Genomic DNA, 15,627 nt, shown 5'->3' on the forward strand with positions numbered 1-15,627 from the left:
TAACCTATCCCTGCAAAGTAAAGGCGTAATGTGCTAGTATGTATTGCATACTAGAACATTAAATAGTTACCTCAGAACAAAGACCTGCACCGCCGCGTTGTCAGCTCTGACAAACGCTTCCATCTTCACCCGGTCTTCCTTCCAGGTTTGCATCCTCTGGCCCTCCGATTGGCCGCGTCTACATCACTCCCGCACATGCAAGTCACGGACCGCAGGACGGAGCTCTGAAGGGACAGCAGAAGTATAACGCCCCTTCAGAGCGCATGCACTGGTGACATCACTGGCTGCATGAAGTACGAATATCTCCTAAACTGTGAAGGTGAGCCTTATTATAGGCTTACCTGTAGGTACAAGCCTGCAGAGTGAGTTTACATCCTCTAAAATATAAAATGTTTCAAACCCGTTTGCAATATTAAGTTATCTAAGAAAAAAAAAAAAAAAATACAAATCCTCCAAAAAGGATAGGAGAGTCCAAGAAATTTCAGCAATATATTTAGCAAATCTACTTTTGGGGGGAAAAAAAAAAAAATCATAACTATCAGATTCTGCAAACCAGCTTATTGTGTTTCAGCTAACACGTGTATAAACTGTCGTCACCAAATCCTGGTGTCAAGAACAATTTACACACCTCCCCCTATATCGTAAGGGTTCTGTTTTTTGGCACCTACTACACAGCTTGAGGGAAAGGAGGGTTTCCTGGCATCAAGAAATGTCACAAAGTTAGCTTTACAGCAGAAGCCAAGCAGTACTACACAGCCTTGTGAAAACCAATAAAATACGTCACACATGAATGTTCCAAGTCAGCAATGCTGCTGCACTAAAGGAAGAAAATACCAAATTGTACGTCATGGACACAGTCTCCTCTAATTACAAACAAGGACACACTATTCTACATCTAACAAAACTATTTCTTTAGCAGTCAAAACAGTTTTTACCAGCAAGTCAAAAATCCTGTTGCGAGTACAATACAGGACACAAGCTTTAGTCTTAACCCACGGGTTATTTGCAGCATACTTCAGGTGAATAGACACTGGCAAAGAAAAACGAAAAACACAAGTGGGACAGAGCAGGGTGCAACGCTTCTATTGCATTAGAAGCAACAAAGTTGGAGGCAAGAATCCAAAAGGGGAAAAAAAAAAAAAAGTGCGATTTCTCCATAATGGAGAAGGTGTCTATTACCCTAGAACAGGTGAAAATTGGGGACTCACAGAGAGTGGTAGGGTTACATAGGGGATAGCCTGAGGGTGTGTCCTCAAAAGCGTGCCAGTGTCCAACCGCCTAAAAGGCATTAGCCTACAACCCAGGGTCTAAGTACTCACCCAGTGTCCTGTACTGTAGCATTAAAGTTTTAATAAAAAAAAAAAAAAAAAAATATTATACACACACACACACACACACACACACACACCACACATGTTCTTGGCTCCTCCTCTTCTGTGTCTGTCACCATAGCAAGCGCTTGCCCAGACACGCGGACTTGATCCAAAGCTGGGCTGTGTGTGTCCACTGAAACACCCACAGCACAGCCCCACGCCCCTATTTTAGGACTTAGCTAACAACAGCAGGAACCAAATTACTCCCAATGTTCTAAGCTTGTGAGAGCAGGGAGAGCGAAGAGAAGACAGCAGACCGGCACAGTGCTGGATCGACACAGGAAAGTATTTGAGGGGGGATGGGGGGGTGAGAGGGAAGAGCAAATGACAAAACTTTTTCACTATATTGCAGTGAATGCATTAAGGTAGAACACATTTCTCCTTTGGAACTATTTTAATGTCATCCCTTTCCTGTATAGCATACGTCTAAACCAAGTGTTTCGTTAAAAAGCGTAGTTGAAGTGGAAAGTTTTTCTATAGTGGACTCTAAATTTCTACAAATTTCTGCTAAGAAAAGCTATGCAATTACCTGCTAGATTGTCAAGCATGTAGTTCAGTAGCTTTCGGATTCCATCTGGCTCCTGGTACAGACCAAGAACATCCTGTGATAAAGGATTGCCTATGGAGAAGGGAACATACAAGGAAAAAAAAAAAAAAAAAAAGTTAAATTCTCAGTACAGGAGCTACGTTACGTTCCAGAATTTTCCCGCACTCTGAGAGCAGTAGGTGCCAGTGTACAATACAAGCGAATGGCAGTAAGCAGCCACACTCATAAACGTCTATGCTTCCTTGGTTACCTGCATATGCACACACTACATGCACTGAAGTTTCATATTCAGGAAATAGGTTGCATGTGCATGGATCAATGCCGATACACAGAAGCAACAGCGTTTACAAGAATACAGCCCTGTACGGTGATCCACTTGTATGGTGGGCTGTACATGGCACCTGCAGCTCCCCAGGCATGGGAAACGTCCAGAATTTTATGCTGGGCATATTTTCAGCCCCTCACTGTTTGTGTCCAAGTTACTCTTCTACACAAAAGTTAAAACTTACATTTCATAGTTATGCTAGTGGAGAAGAATGATGTAGCAAACATGCCAATAAAAATTAACAGTATTGCTACACAGGTTTTTTTAATGGCTCAGTCATGCAAGTAATACTGCTAGCATAAAATCAAGTATAAACTGTTTGGCTAAAGAAAACATATGTAGTGGTTAATTTTACACCGAGGCAATTATTCAAGATCAACCAATACCACATGCAGCTTGTGTAGTTTATATTTGTAAAGCAATTAAAATCACTAGTCTTTGCAAACATCTACCAAAAAGTGGAGCTCGATTAAGAAAATAAAAAAACATTACCTCAATATCTCTAGCATAACAGCTTTACAGACCAATATAAACAAAAAGTGGGTTTTATGTGCTACTTTTACTAACAGATGTAGCCAATTTTTAAAAAATCAGCCACATCTCTGCTCCGCATACAGAGCCCCGTGTTCGTAAAAACAGGGTTCCGTACTGTGATTTGCCAAACCAAATCAGCAGGTCCCAGAATCACAGCATAGAAGGGGCAGTGGGCGCACGCACCTACCCGGAAATTCTGGATCACATACATGTACGTGTTCCAGCGCAGAGCGATTGCCCTGCTGTTGTGCATGGGGTGGTCCACAAGTGGTGAAAGCTTAACTCCATGCAGACAAATGAATGCAGCCATGTATCCATAAAATAATTCTTAAGTTTATATTTTTAAATGCAAATTAAGTACATGAATTAGACTTTGTATCAAGCTCTTGCATTCTACTGTAGAGGAGGAGGGAGGAGGAGGGAGGAGGGAGGAGGGAGGAGAGGAGGGAGGAGGGAGGAGGGAGGAGGGAGGAGGGGGGAAACAGACCATTTTCAGGAATCAAACAAAATCGCTTCTGCTTTACAAGAGGTACATCAACAATGTCATCTTGTTATGGGAGGGCTCCCATACAAGCTTTTTGGAATATTTAGGAAAAATTAACAGGTACGGTCTAAAATTTACAGCAGAATGTAGCCCAAGTACAGTTTACTACCTGGATCTGACACTTACTAAATATCAGAACACTATTGGCACAAAGACGTTTAACGAGACAGATAGAAATGCCTTTGTGCTAACCCATAGTTGCCATCATCCGCAGTGGATAGGGGCTGTCCATAAGGGACAATACATGCGCATCCAGCTAAATTGTAATGATGCTGACTTTTCTACAGGCGGAAGTTCTTACCAACAGATTTTTGGAGAAAGGCTATCCATTGCATACACTTGAAAAACTTGGACAGAGACACTTTGTCACCAAACCCAAAAAGGAATATAAAAGGGGAGGTGGCCTTTATATCAGATTTCCACCATCAGGACAAACAAGTGGAAACCATTTTTAAAAAATTCTGGCCCATCTTGCTTAAAGATAGGGACCTCCAATCCTCATTGCCAGTTAAACCCAAGTTCATCTATAGAAAGGCCCCAGAGCTAAGAAATCTCATCGCTCGTAATGTACCAGACCCTCCAAGAAAACCATCAACTTTTTTTTGAATGGTCTGGATTCCATTATTGTAGTAAGGCCTACAAAACAAAAACCAGGTACAAATAAAAAAAAAAAAAAATCCCATTTTAAGTTGTTGGTGACAAAAGAATTCAAAATTAAACCTCTTATCACGTGCCACTCCGATCATGTGACACATGTTCTGGAGTGCCCGTGTTCTATACAATATGTGGGTAGAACCACACGACAGTTAAAAATTAGAATAAATGAACACCTTGCAAATATTAAAAAAGGCTATTCCAATCATAGTGTCTCCAGACATTTTAAATTCTTCCATAACAGTGATCCAACACTTCTAACGTTTTATGGCATCGATAAAACATCAAAACATTGGAGGGGTACCCATATGAAGAGATCTATATCCCAAAATGAAACTTACTGGCTATACAAACTACACACGAGGCAGCCCTTTGGGATGAATATTGAACTAGATCTGAATTGCTTCCTGACAAACGATTAAAACCACCTAGGCGTTTTTTCCTTTAACACTATCTTTTGTTGACAATTTGTTACGCCCCCCTTCCAGGGTATAGGTATACCAAGCTGTGTCAACTTTAATTATTGCCACTATGTTGATCCCTATTGGCAATTAGATACACCCCTTCTAGGGTGTCTCTGATTTTCAAGATTCCCCTACCACTGTCACTAATGGATAGGGTAAATCTCCATCATACTTTTGAATTGCTTTTTTCTAATTTATTTTTATTTCGATTTTTTGATCTTTACTAAATTTATTGTCTATGTTTCCTCAATTTGTTTTATATCTGTTAATATTTGTGCTAGTGGCTATTGATTATATTCCTGATTTTTATATAATTGACTAATTTCAGTATTGGGATTGTATGTAATGGGAACATTAGCCATAATTGTGAACCGACACTGTGGCTGCAAACTATAAAGTCTCTCGTGTTTTTTTCAACCAATTTTTATCTTTACTTTTCTGCCATTCTAATCTTAATTGATACATTGAAACCTTACAATTAAACTAAAGACTTAAGTAAGGTTATACGAGCTGCCAGCAACGGGTGTGCGTTACCCAATATTCTTGTCTCCTGCTGCGTCCATTACCACACCCACTAGTCTGCCCCTTTTTACTACAAGTGATCATATTCTAGTGACCAAGGTACTCTTCCCTGAAGACGTTAATACGAAATGTACGTTTCACGCTGTGATGTTATACACATCATTTTTGTAAATTTGTATTTTTTTTTTTGGGAGATTTTACCAAGATAATTGTTTTATTAGCAGTTTTTTCATTTCCACTATTGCTATTATCATTAGTGTTTCCACTAGCGCCCCCTATCTATTACCAAGTCCTGCTGGGCTGGCTAAATTGTTTGGCAGAGCTGTGGAATCCAAGTACTGGATTGAGAAATACAAATCTTTAGTCTTTAGGGCAAGTAAAAGTGCCCCTTGAAATGTATTCACCTTGTGAATTTAGTGGATTTCAACTCATATCCAATTCTATGCCCTAAAACTACAAGGCTTGCCTTGCATCCTTGTGATAGGGTTGGTATGCAGACCACAGCACAGTGGAAGAACTATTGGTACTTTTCTGGTGAGGTAGTTATTTCCACCACTTTTCATATTAGACACATAAGGTCATCAGAAAAAAAACACTACAATTCTTACACTGCAATGTTCCCAGTGTCACACTGCATAAACTTGGAGGGAAAAACAGCCGAAAGCAAGGCGAAACAATGCAATTTTTTATTAAGCATATATACTTTGCAAGTGTATCAAATCACAAATCTAAGAGCTACACAATTAACTCACCTTTTAACCCCAGGGTCTGAAGCCTGAACAGTCGCCCCAGTTCATAAGGTAAAACCCGTAACAGATTGTTATTTAAAAGTAATTCCCTGTAGAAGAAAAAAAACATTTTTTAAAATGGCACTAAAATTAAAGGAGAGGGGAAAAAAAAAAAAAAAAAAAAAAAAAAAAGGGAATAAAGGGCATATATGGGGGAAAGGGTATTCCAACAGAACTGTAGGGAATATTCAATGTTTGGCAAACATCCCAAAAGAATTTGCAGAATTACCATGGCTTACCAGTCCTGAGATGTGGCTATTTTTTTTTTTTTAAGCTTCCCTCCACCTTTGTTTTCACTTGGTGATCCTGCCAGTAACAAAGTTTCTGTTCTAGGGTGAAAAAAATCTCACTCAACATACTGCATCTATGGAGGAGCAGCACTAGCACCCTGAGACAAAAATGCGTCACAGCCCCCTTTCCATCGCCATAATATGGGGAAGGTGTTCTTTAACAGTAAACTATACAGGGCTTAGAAGACTATTTTAGACAACACTGCACAGGACAGCACTATAGGTCTAGTGGGATCAAATTTATTGAAACTTCTAAAAACGAAAATCAAAAAGCCTTCAGTGGTAATTAAATAAAAAAATGCTTACAAGATAAAAATCATTGTTAGGCTTTATATACTCGCAGTTGCAACATTGGACATTTGCACTCTAGAAGAACCCTGCATATTTGAAAAATCTTAGTGCAAACCATATCATTCAAAAAGTAGTGTAGGAAACAAAGGATATTGCAAACTCCAAAAAGACCCATTTAGAAGAGAATGAGCTAAACTCTGGTTAGTTTAAACCATTTAGGAATATGGTGCTCAGGCACTGTGTTCATTATGCCTGCCACAATTTCTTTACTGAACAGTAAAGAACGTATTTTGCATACATAAACACAAAACACACATGACACCCTTCTCTACTCACCTGAGAGACACTACGTTCCCTAGCTCTGCTGGTAAACTTCTGAGCTTATTGGAAGAAAGGTCCAAATAAACCAGATTATGGAGCTTGGCAATATCAGGTGGGATACGGGAGAGGTTGTTATCACTGAGGTGCAGCACAGTCAAGTGGGTCAATGACCAGAGTGATGTGCTTAAGCTTCGCACCCGACCTAAAGGAGGAAGAGAGAAACCGTTCAGTTCAAAGTAAACCATTGTTAAAACAGGTACGTTACTCATCATGGTCACAGCAAACCAATATAATCCAATGAAAAGCCTTCAGTACTGATCTACAAGCAGTTAAGCACACCCTGGAAAGCTTAAAGCTGAACTCCAGATATCAGTCACTTGAAAATATAGTTAACTTGAACCAAACTTCCTATCCCATTCCCAGAATATAATGAAATCAGGGGGAGAGCTGCTCAGCCACTCATAGGAAGCTTTGTATTTTCTGGATGAATAGAAGGCTTTCTCTGATTGGTTGGGGTGGAGAGGCAGGTGGTTGAAGTCAGTCTCTACCTCAAGCAATCAGAGGAAGCCTTGTATCCATTTATAAAAACACAAGGCATCTAAATGAATGAGCAGCATTCAAACCAACTTTATTTTGTTGCTGAACAGGAGGGGAAGTCCCCTTCCTGTTGCCAGAACACAGCACTGTATACAGTATGTAGCCGATGCTACACTTTATACAGTGCCACGTGATTGCTCCGTCAATTGACGGAGCGATCACTTGTAAACAAACCGGCATCATGTCCGTTTCCTCTCTCCCGTCTCTGTACCGATCGGTACACAGTGTGAGCGGATAGGGGAGAGATTGGGTGCAGCAGCACTGTGGGCTGAATCTGTAGTGCCCACAGCGCTGCTCTGTGCCCATTACCACATCCATGCCACAGTGCCCATCAGTGTCTCACAAAAGCGTAATAGGTAGTCAAATGAGATGTGACATTTATGCCCCTAGAACACCTGATGGTGCTCCCTGCATGTTAGGCCTCTGTATGTGGCCAGGCTGTGGAAAGGTCTACCACATGTGGTATCGCCATACTCAGGAGTAGGAGAATCTATTTTGGGGTGTAGTTTTTGGTATGTACATGCTATGCGTTAGAAATATTGTATTAAAATGGACAACTGTGTGAAGAAAAAACACACACACACGACATGTTCAAGAGACTCATTATGCCTCAAAGATTAAATGTTGGGGCATTTTCTTTTTTCTTCTAAAGTGCAAGAGGTAGTCAAGAAATTATAGGTGTAATTTATGCTCCTAGAATGCCTGGGAGGTGCTCCCTGCATGTTGGGCCTCTGTATGTGGCCAGGCTGTGTAAAAGTCTCACACGTGGTATCGCCATACTCAAAATTTAAATAGAAAAGCAGCAAGAATAGATTTTGCAGGCACCAATTATAAAAAGATATAAATTTTTATGTAACACGATACAAAAAGTTTTTAAAATATTGCAAGCGAAATAGAAAAAAAGCTAGCTGGATCTCTCTAAGATGAGTCATATCTCAAAAGCATAACATTTACAGGGGTATGTCCCTGCCCTTATTATGATATGCAAAAAATAGCTCTACATGTTTCGCAATTAAATGCTTCTTCAGGAGCTTGTTAATTAATCTAAAGGAGAGAGAAAAATACAGGCAATAAAAAGTAATCGTGATAATCTTGGTAGAAAGTCTCAAGAGTTTGCAGGGAGTATCAAGAAGCAATCAAAAGGTGGGCTCCAAAGAAAGCATGCAAAGATAGGATAGATATCCATTGCCAAGTATGAAATAGGCAGAAGACCCATAGAGGGTTAACTGGGATGGGTCAAAAACATTCACTCCATGCAGGGAAAGGGTGGACAGGTGTAGTCAAATGCAAAGACCATTCAGCCTACCTTTAGTGGAACGTCATACAATAAATCTAGATAAGTGGTATATGCTCATGTAAACTGAGCTTGGAGGATGGAACTGTTTGGCAATAAGCACCGCCGCCTGTGGGATCTATCCATCTATCATGGTAGAGAGCAGATTTAATTAGAAATGGTCTAATTACAGCATTGTTAGATGGTATTAGTGAATTACATGATCTCACCTTATATTCTTGGTAGTTTATATAGAGAGACTGTGTCACAAAGAAAGATTTCTACTTCACAAGACTGCCAACAGGGAAAAGGCTTAGTAAAGATTTTTAATGCAGCAGCGCATTAGATTAGCAGGTGGAAGGTCAGAACCATCTAGGAAGGAGTATACATCTAAAATAAATGTATTTAAACAGACCAGCAGAAGGAGTTCAGTAAAATATAGATACCTTTCTAGAGTGAGAGTGTGGTAGTAGACTGTAGAGGGATCCAAGGGCGGAGAACCGTCTTAGAGAGATGCCGTGGTACAAGGCTGAATAATCAGCCTTATATGCACGTCCCAATCAGGTGTGCGGGACTTCCGCATCACCTGACTCGGCCGGGAAGGGCTGCGTACGCAGCCCCGCCACGCATGCGCAGTACGCAATGGCGACTATGATAGACAGGATGACAGCGTCTGGAGTGCCCACTTGGGGGAGCTCCCAGCCCTGAGACCTTAAGGGCTGCGCGCGTTTATCGTAGTCGCTATTGCGTACTGCGCAAGCGCGGCGGGGCTGCGCACACAGCCCTTCCCGGCCAAGTCAGGTGATGCGGAAGTCCCGCACACCTGATTGGGATGTGCATATAAGGCTGATTATTCAGCCTTGTACCACGGCATCTCTCTAAGACGGTTCTCCGTCCCTGGATCCCTTTACAATCTACTACCACACTCACTCTGGAAAGGTATCTATTTTACACTCTGTTCACTGAACTCCTTCTGCTGGTCTGTATATCTGTGTATATATATATATATATATATATATTTTCTCCTTCCTTCCTAGATGGTTCGGACCTTCCACCTGCTAATCTAATGTACTGCTGCATTAGAGCTGCACAATTATTCGTTAAAAAATCGTGATCTCGATTCACCTCCCCTGACGACCTCTCCTGCTGAGTTTGACGATTCTTTCATATAAACAAGTGGAGAGATTATCTGCTCACTCAGCTGTCAAAAGAAAACATCCAGGCAGTCTGCCAAGTTTAGAACTTGAAACATTGTATCTAACTTCCTTCTTGGATCAAAGGGATAAACTTCTCTGTGTAAACAAATAACCTGGGCAATCTGCCAAGCTTTAAACAACGTGTAAATGCAGGAAGTTTAACCACTTAAAGTCTAAATCTGTTTTTGACACTTGTTTAAGTTAAAAAGCAATATTTTTTTGCAAAAAAAAAAAAATTTACTTGGAACCCCCAAACATTAGAGAATATATATATATAAAAATAACTTTTTTTTAGCAGAGACCCTAGGGAATAAAATGGCAATTGCTGCAATATTTTATGTCACACTGTATTTGCCCAGCGGTCTTTCTAATGCTTTTTATGGGAAAAAAATACACTTCAATGAATAAAATAAAAAAGAAACAGTAAAGTTAGCGCAATTTTTTTTGTTTTAATGTGAAAGATGTTACGCCGCGAGAATCGTGATCTATCCTCTAAGCAAAAAAATTGTGATTCTCATTTTAGCCAGAATCGTGCAGCTCTATGCTGCATTAAAAATCTTTACTAAGCCCTTTCCCTGTTGGCAGTCTTGTGAAGTAGAAATCTTTCTTTGTGACACAAAGTCTCTCTATATAAACTACCAAGAATATAAGGTGAAATCATGTAATTCACTAATACCATCTAACAATGCTATAATTAGACCATTTCTAATTATATCTGCTCTCTCATATTAGATATAGATATAGATATAGAGAATCTTATTGCCAAACAGTTCCACCCTCCAAGCTCAGTTTACATGAGCATATACCACTTATCTAGATTTATTGTAAGACGTTCCACTAAAGGTAGGCTGAATGGTCTTTGCATTTGACTACACCCGTCCACCCTTTCCTTGCATGGAGTGAATTTTTTTTGGCCCATCCCAGTTAACCCACTATGGGTCTTCTGCCTATTTCATACTTGGCAATGGATATCTATGTTACTACTTTTTGTACACTTTAATAAAGCTTTCTACCAGGCACGTCCCCACATGCATGCTTTCTTTGGAGCCCATCTTTTGATTGCCTCTTGATACTCCCTGCAAACTCTTGAGACTTTCTACCAAGATCATGATTAGATTTATTGCCTGTATTTTTCTCTCTCCTTTAGATTAATTAACAAGCTCCTGAAGAAGCATTCAATTGCGAAACATGTAGAGCTATATTTTGCATATCATATAATAAGGGCAGGGACATACCCCTGTAAATGTTATGCTTTTGAGATATATGACTCATCTTAGAGAGATCCAGCTAGCTTTTTTCTATTTCACTTGCAATATTTTAAAATCTTTTTGTATCGCATGTTAAATTAAAAAAAAAAAAAATTTATATATATATATATATATATATATATATATATATATATATATATATATATATATATATATATATATATATATATATATATATACACATATATACATACATACACACACACATTTTTATTTAACACATGATACAAAAAGTTTTTATAATTGGTGCCTGCAAAGTCCGTTCTTGCTGCTTTTCTATTTAAATTTTGATGTTTCGGACGTGGCACTGCTTTAAATTCCCACAGTTCCATCCTGTGTTGAAATTTGGTATACTCCGATTCATACTCAGAAGTAGTAGAATGTGTTTTGGGGTGTAATTTGTGCTATGCATATGCTGTGTGTGAGAAATAACCTGCTAATATGCCTTTTTTTTTCCCCCCTCACAAAAACTTTTGCAAACAATCGTGGGGAAAAAAATTACAACTTCAAAAAACTCACCATGCCTCAATACCTTGGAATGTCTACTTTTCAGAAAGGGGTCATTTGGGGGGTATTTGTACTTTCCTGGCTTGTTAGGGTCTCAAGAAATGATAGGCCATCAGTACTTCAGGTGTGATCAATTTTCAGATTGGCACCATACCTTGCGGACCCTAACTTTCACACAGACCAAATAATATACACCGATTTGGGTTATTTTTACCAAAGATATGTAGCAGTATAAATTTTGTCCAAAATTTAAGATAAATTATAAAATTTTGCAAAGTAGTAACAGAAACAAAAATTAGTTTTTTTTTTTGTTTTTTTTTTTACAGAATTTGTTTTTCTTTTATAGCGCTAAAAGTAAAACCCAGGGTGATTAAATACCACCAAAAGACAGCTCTGTGTGTGTGTGTCGCGACAATTCATACAATGTTGCATGACTGCGTAATCGTCATTCAAAATGTGAGCACCGAAAGCTGAAAATTGGTCTGGTTTAGAAGGGGGTCAAGTACCCAGTGGGCAAGTGGTTAAAAGTGACAGGAAGCTGGTGTTCAGCTTTAAAATTTACTTGATATTGTAGCAATACCTATGCTCTCGCAGCAACCCATTACTCTTCCAAAAATGTGGGACCATCTACTTTCAGTACAAGCTTCAAATAGACAAATTAGGTTTCGTCTTCTGCCATCAAAAGAACAAAACCAGTAATCTTCACTAGAGCAATGATTTTTTTTTTCTAGAAAGTGGAGTAAAGGTAAAGATAGTCACCCTAAATTAAAGTGGTTCAAAGGCTCAAGGTTTTTACCTTCATGCATTATATGCATGAAGGTTAAAAAAACCTTTGCGCAGAAGCCCCCCCTAATACCCATCTGAGCCCCGCTGCGATCCAGCGAAGTGCACATCAGCCTCAGCTCTCCAGGGAATCACACTCTTTGGCTAAGGCAGCAGCAGGGCTCCCGCTGTTGTCAACTACAGCCAGTGAGCAAATGAGGGGATGGGGCCCAAGCCGCGGCTCTGAGTGTGAATGGACATGCAGAGCAGCGGCTCGGGAGCGCGCCTGCGTGGGTGCCCCCACAGTAAGCTACTTGCTATGGGGGAACTCGGCAGGAGGCAGGGGTCTGGAGTGCCGGCAGAGGATCTTGGCTCCTCTATGTAAAACCCCTACACAGAGTGGGCAAGTATAGCTTCATTTTCCCCTGCCTTCTTCCCCTCGCAATTTGGTATTAAAAACAAAAAAAAAAAAAAAAAACACACACAAATTAAACCATAACTGCTTTGGGTCAATTTCAATTGTAAGAAAGTATTAAAAACACCTAATCCTCATTCCCCGAAGACTAGGAAAAGAAAGTTAGTGAAGGAGTGCTGGGTGAGCTATCAGGAGACTTCATTCTTAAATTGCTCTTCATGGAAAGTATGACCTACCTACCCTAAGCCCAGGAGAGGGGACATTGTCCTAGTGACAGTACACATGAAGCCTTTGAATCCCTTTTCCCATTACCAATGCATATAGCCCATTTTAATACTGGTTTGGATTGCTTGCTTCCCCCCCCCTCCACAATTTAACTAAAACCTTCAGCGTAATCTGAAAAGATTTCATGCTGGGTCTTTTTTCTTTGGAATGGTAGTCTTTCTCCTCCAGTTAGGATCCAAGCAGGGGAGCATGATCTTACTGGATGGTGGCGTTTCAGGCTGGTAAAACACAGGGAACTGGTTGTATGATTTCTTTTTTTTTTTTTAAATATAGATATATCGATCCATCTACCTACACGTGAACACACACACACACACACACACACACACACACACGGCAATCCTTTAAGACACTGAAAATGCATAACAAATATTCTGCATTAGTGAAAAGAACTCAAAGAAAGCGCTTGCTTTTTTTTTTTTTTTTTTTTTTTTTAAAAAGCTCATTTGTATGCAAAATTAAACCAGACATTTGAACTACCACAAAACTGCACAAGTCTAAGACCCCTTTCACACTGGAGGCGTTTTTCAGGCGCTTTAGCGCTAAAAATAGCGCCTGTGAGGCACCTGAAAAATGCCTCATCTGCAATCCCAGTGTAAAAACCAGAGAGCTTTCACATTGGGGCGCTGTGCTGGCAGGACGTTAAAAAATAAGTCCTGCAAGCAGCATCTTTGAGGCTCTTTAGGAGCAGTGTATATACCGCTCATAATGCACCCCTGCCCATTGAAATCAATGGGCAGCACCGCCACCAATGTGCCTCGACAGCAGCGCATTTAACCATTAATGCAGCCACTAGCAGGAGTTAAAAACGCCCCACTAGCAGCAAAAAAGCACCTCCAAAATGATGGTAAAGCACTGCTAAAACTAGCGGCGCTCTACCGCCGAAGCCCCCGCGCTGTCAGTGTGAAAGTGCCCTTACTGTCCTGAAAATTAAGACCGCTAGCTTACCGGAGATCTCCAATTCATCCCAGTGAGACTTTTTACCGTTGGCCACCTCTTCTGCTGACATAATTGTATAAATTCTACGAGGATCAGGGGGGTCATATTTTTCTTTTGGCATCCCTGTTAATCTAGAAAGAAGAAAAAAAAAAAAAAAAGTCAAATAAAAGATGCCTTTCCAAATGGCTAACAGTGGCGCTTGTAAAAGTGGGTTTGAAATTCAGCCAATTAACAATTTGAACATAGACAGACAACTGTATAACAATTAAACGTATGTTAAAAATTGTACTTAACGCAAAACCCTTTTCTCAGGGTTCACTGGAGGGCCACAGGATGCAGAAACATTTGGTTTATACTGCCTCCTACAGGAAGATTTAGATTTGAACACTGGCAAGCACAAAAAAAATAAAAAAAAAAATAAATAAATGTCTGGTTTTCATTCACCGTATTCAGAGATATTAGCAAAATCCAAAAGTTTACCTCATAGGTGGGCACACAAACAAAATGCTAACAGGCCCAACTCTAAACAAAATAGGGACTGCCTGCAGCTCAAAAAATTGCCTGAACGTTCATACACCCAAAGCTGGCATTAGAGACCTGACCATGCACCTGGTAAAACTTTAGATAATGAACGAAACAGGTGGATGCCTTGCGAATCTGGGAAACAAATGCCCAAGAAGCACTCAGATATAGTGGATTGTGCATTTTGACAGTCCAAAAGTTCAGCGAGAACCAAAGTCACATTCCATAAGGACACAGTGGGATCACAGGAGAGCACACGGGAAATAACCCATATGAAGAGCTTAATCTATGAACATGCAAATGTCTTTGGAACAAAAATCACAGGCGCAAAGACCGAACTCTTAATGGCGGAATTGGAAATCCAGGCTCGATTGTAAAAAAAAAAAAAAAATAATAAATAAAATTTTTTAACAGCTTCACTGTAAAATCCTTTTCTTGGAGTACATCATGGGACACAGAGCCTAATTATTTAATGGGTTATGGGTCAGGTGTTGACACTGGTATGCCCAATACAGGAACTCCCCTATATAACCCCTCCTATTTCCAGGAGTACCTCAGTTTTTGTAGCAAAGCAATATACTTCTTAAACCCCATAAAAGAGGGGAGGGACCTCTGTGTCCCATGATGTACTCCAAGAAAAGGATTTTACAGGTAAGCGGTCATAGAAATCCTATTTTATCGTACATCATTGGACACAGAGACTTAAGTAATTACTTAATGGGACGTTCCATAGCAATGCTACGTGAGGGGAGGGAGACACAACCCGTAGGGCACCCCCAGACCTGAGGACTTGTACTGCTGCCTGCAGCACACTGCGCCCGAAGGCTATATCCTCATTCATCCTTACATCCACTTGATAAAATTGTGAGAATGTATGCACTGAAGACCAAGTTGCGGCCTTGCAGATCTGAGCCATGAAGGCCTGATGAAGCACTGCCCAAGAAGCACTAACCTCCCTGGTAGAGTGCGCCTTAATTTGAAACAGGAGAATTTTACCCTTTGAATCATAAGCTTGAATTATCACTTGTCGAATCCACTTAGCAACAGTGGATTTCGACGCCGCCTGTCCTTCCTTAGGACGCTCTGGCAGAATAAATAAGACCTCAGTCTTATGAATCTGAGCAGTTGCCTTTAAATAGATTTTCACTGCTCTCACTACATCAAGACAATGTAGTGACTTTTCTTCCCTGGAACATGGTTTTTAAAAAAA

At 40.1% G+C, this 15,627-nt stretch overlaps 1 protein-coding gene across 2 annotated transcripts in view; it reads right to left on the reverse strand.

Annotated features, from left to right (window-relative positions):
• The window catches only part of CNOT6L (CCR4-NOT transcription complex subunit 6 like), a 159,227-nt gene that overhangs the window by 72,396 nt on the left and 71,204 nt on the right, over positions 1-15,627 (reverse strand). For both annotated transcript variants that reach the window (XM_073597399.1, XM_073597395.1), the window contains exons 3-6: positions 13,905-14,026; positions 6,669-6,855; positions 5,716-5,801; positions 1,903-1,992 (exon numbers count right to left, since the gene is read on the reverse strand). In XM_073597399.1, the coding sequence (XP_073453500.1) occupies positions 1,903-1,992; positions 5,716-5,801; positions 6,669-6,855; positions 13,905-14,016 (475 nt within the window). In that variant the 5' untranslated portion in view covers positions 14,017-14,026. The remainder of the gene's footprint in view (positions 1-1,902; positions 1,993-5,715; positions 5,802-6,668; positions 6,856-13,904; positions 14,027-15,627) is intronic.

The sequence above is a fragment of the Aquarana catesbeiana genome, linkage group LG01, assembly GCF_042186555.1.
Source record: "Aquarana catesbeiana isolate 2022-GZ linkage group LG01, ASM4218655v1, whole genome shotgun sequence".
Taxonomy (NCBI): Eukaryota; Metazoa; Chordata; class Amphibia; order Anura; family Ranidae; genus Aquarana; species Aquarana catesbeiana.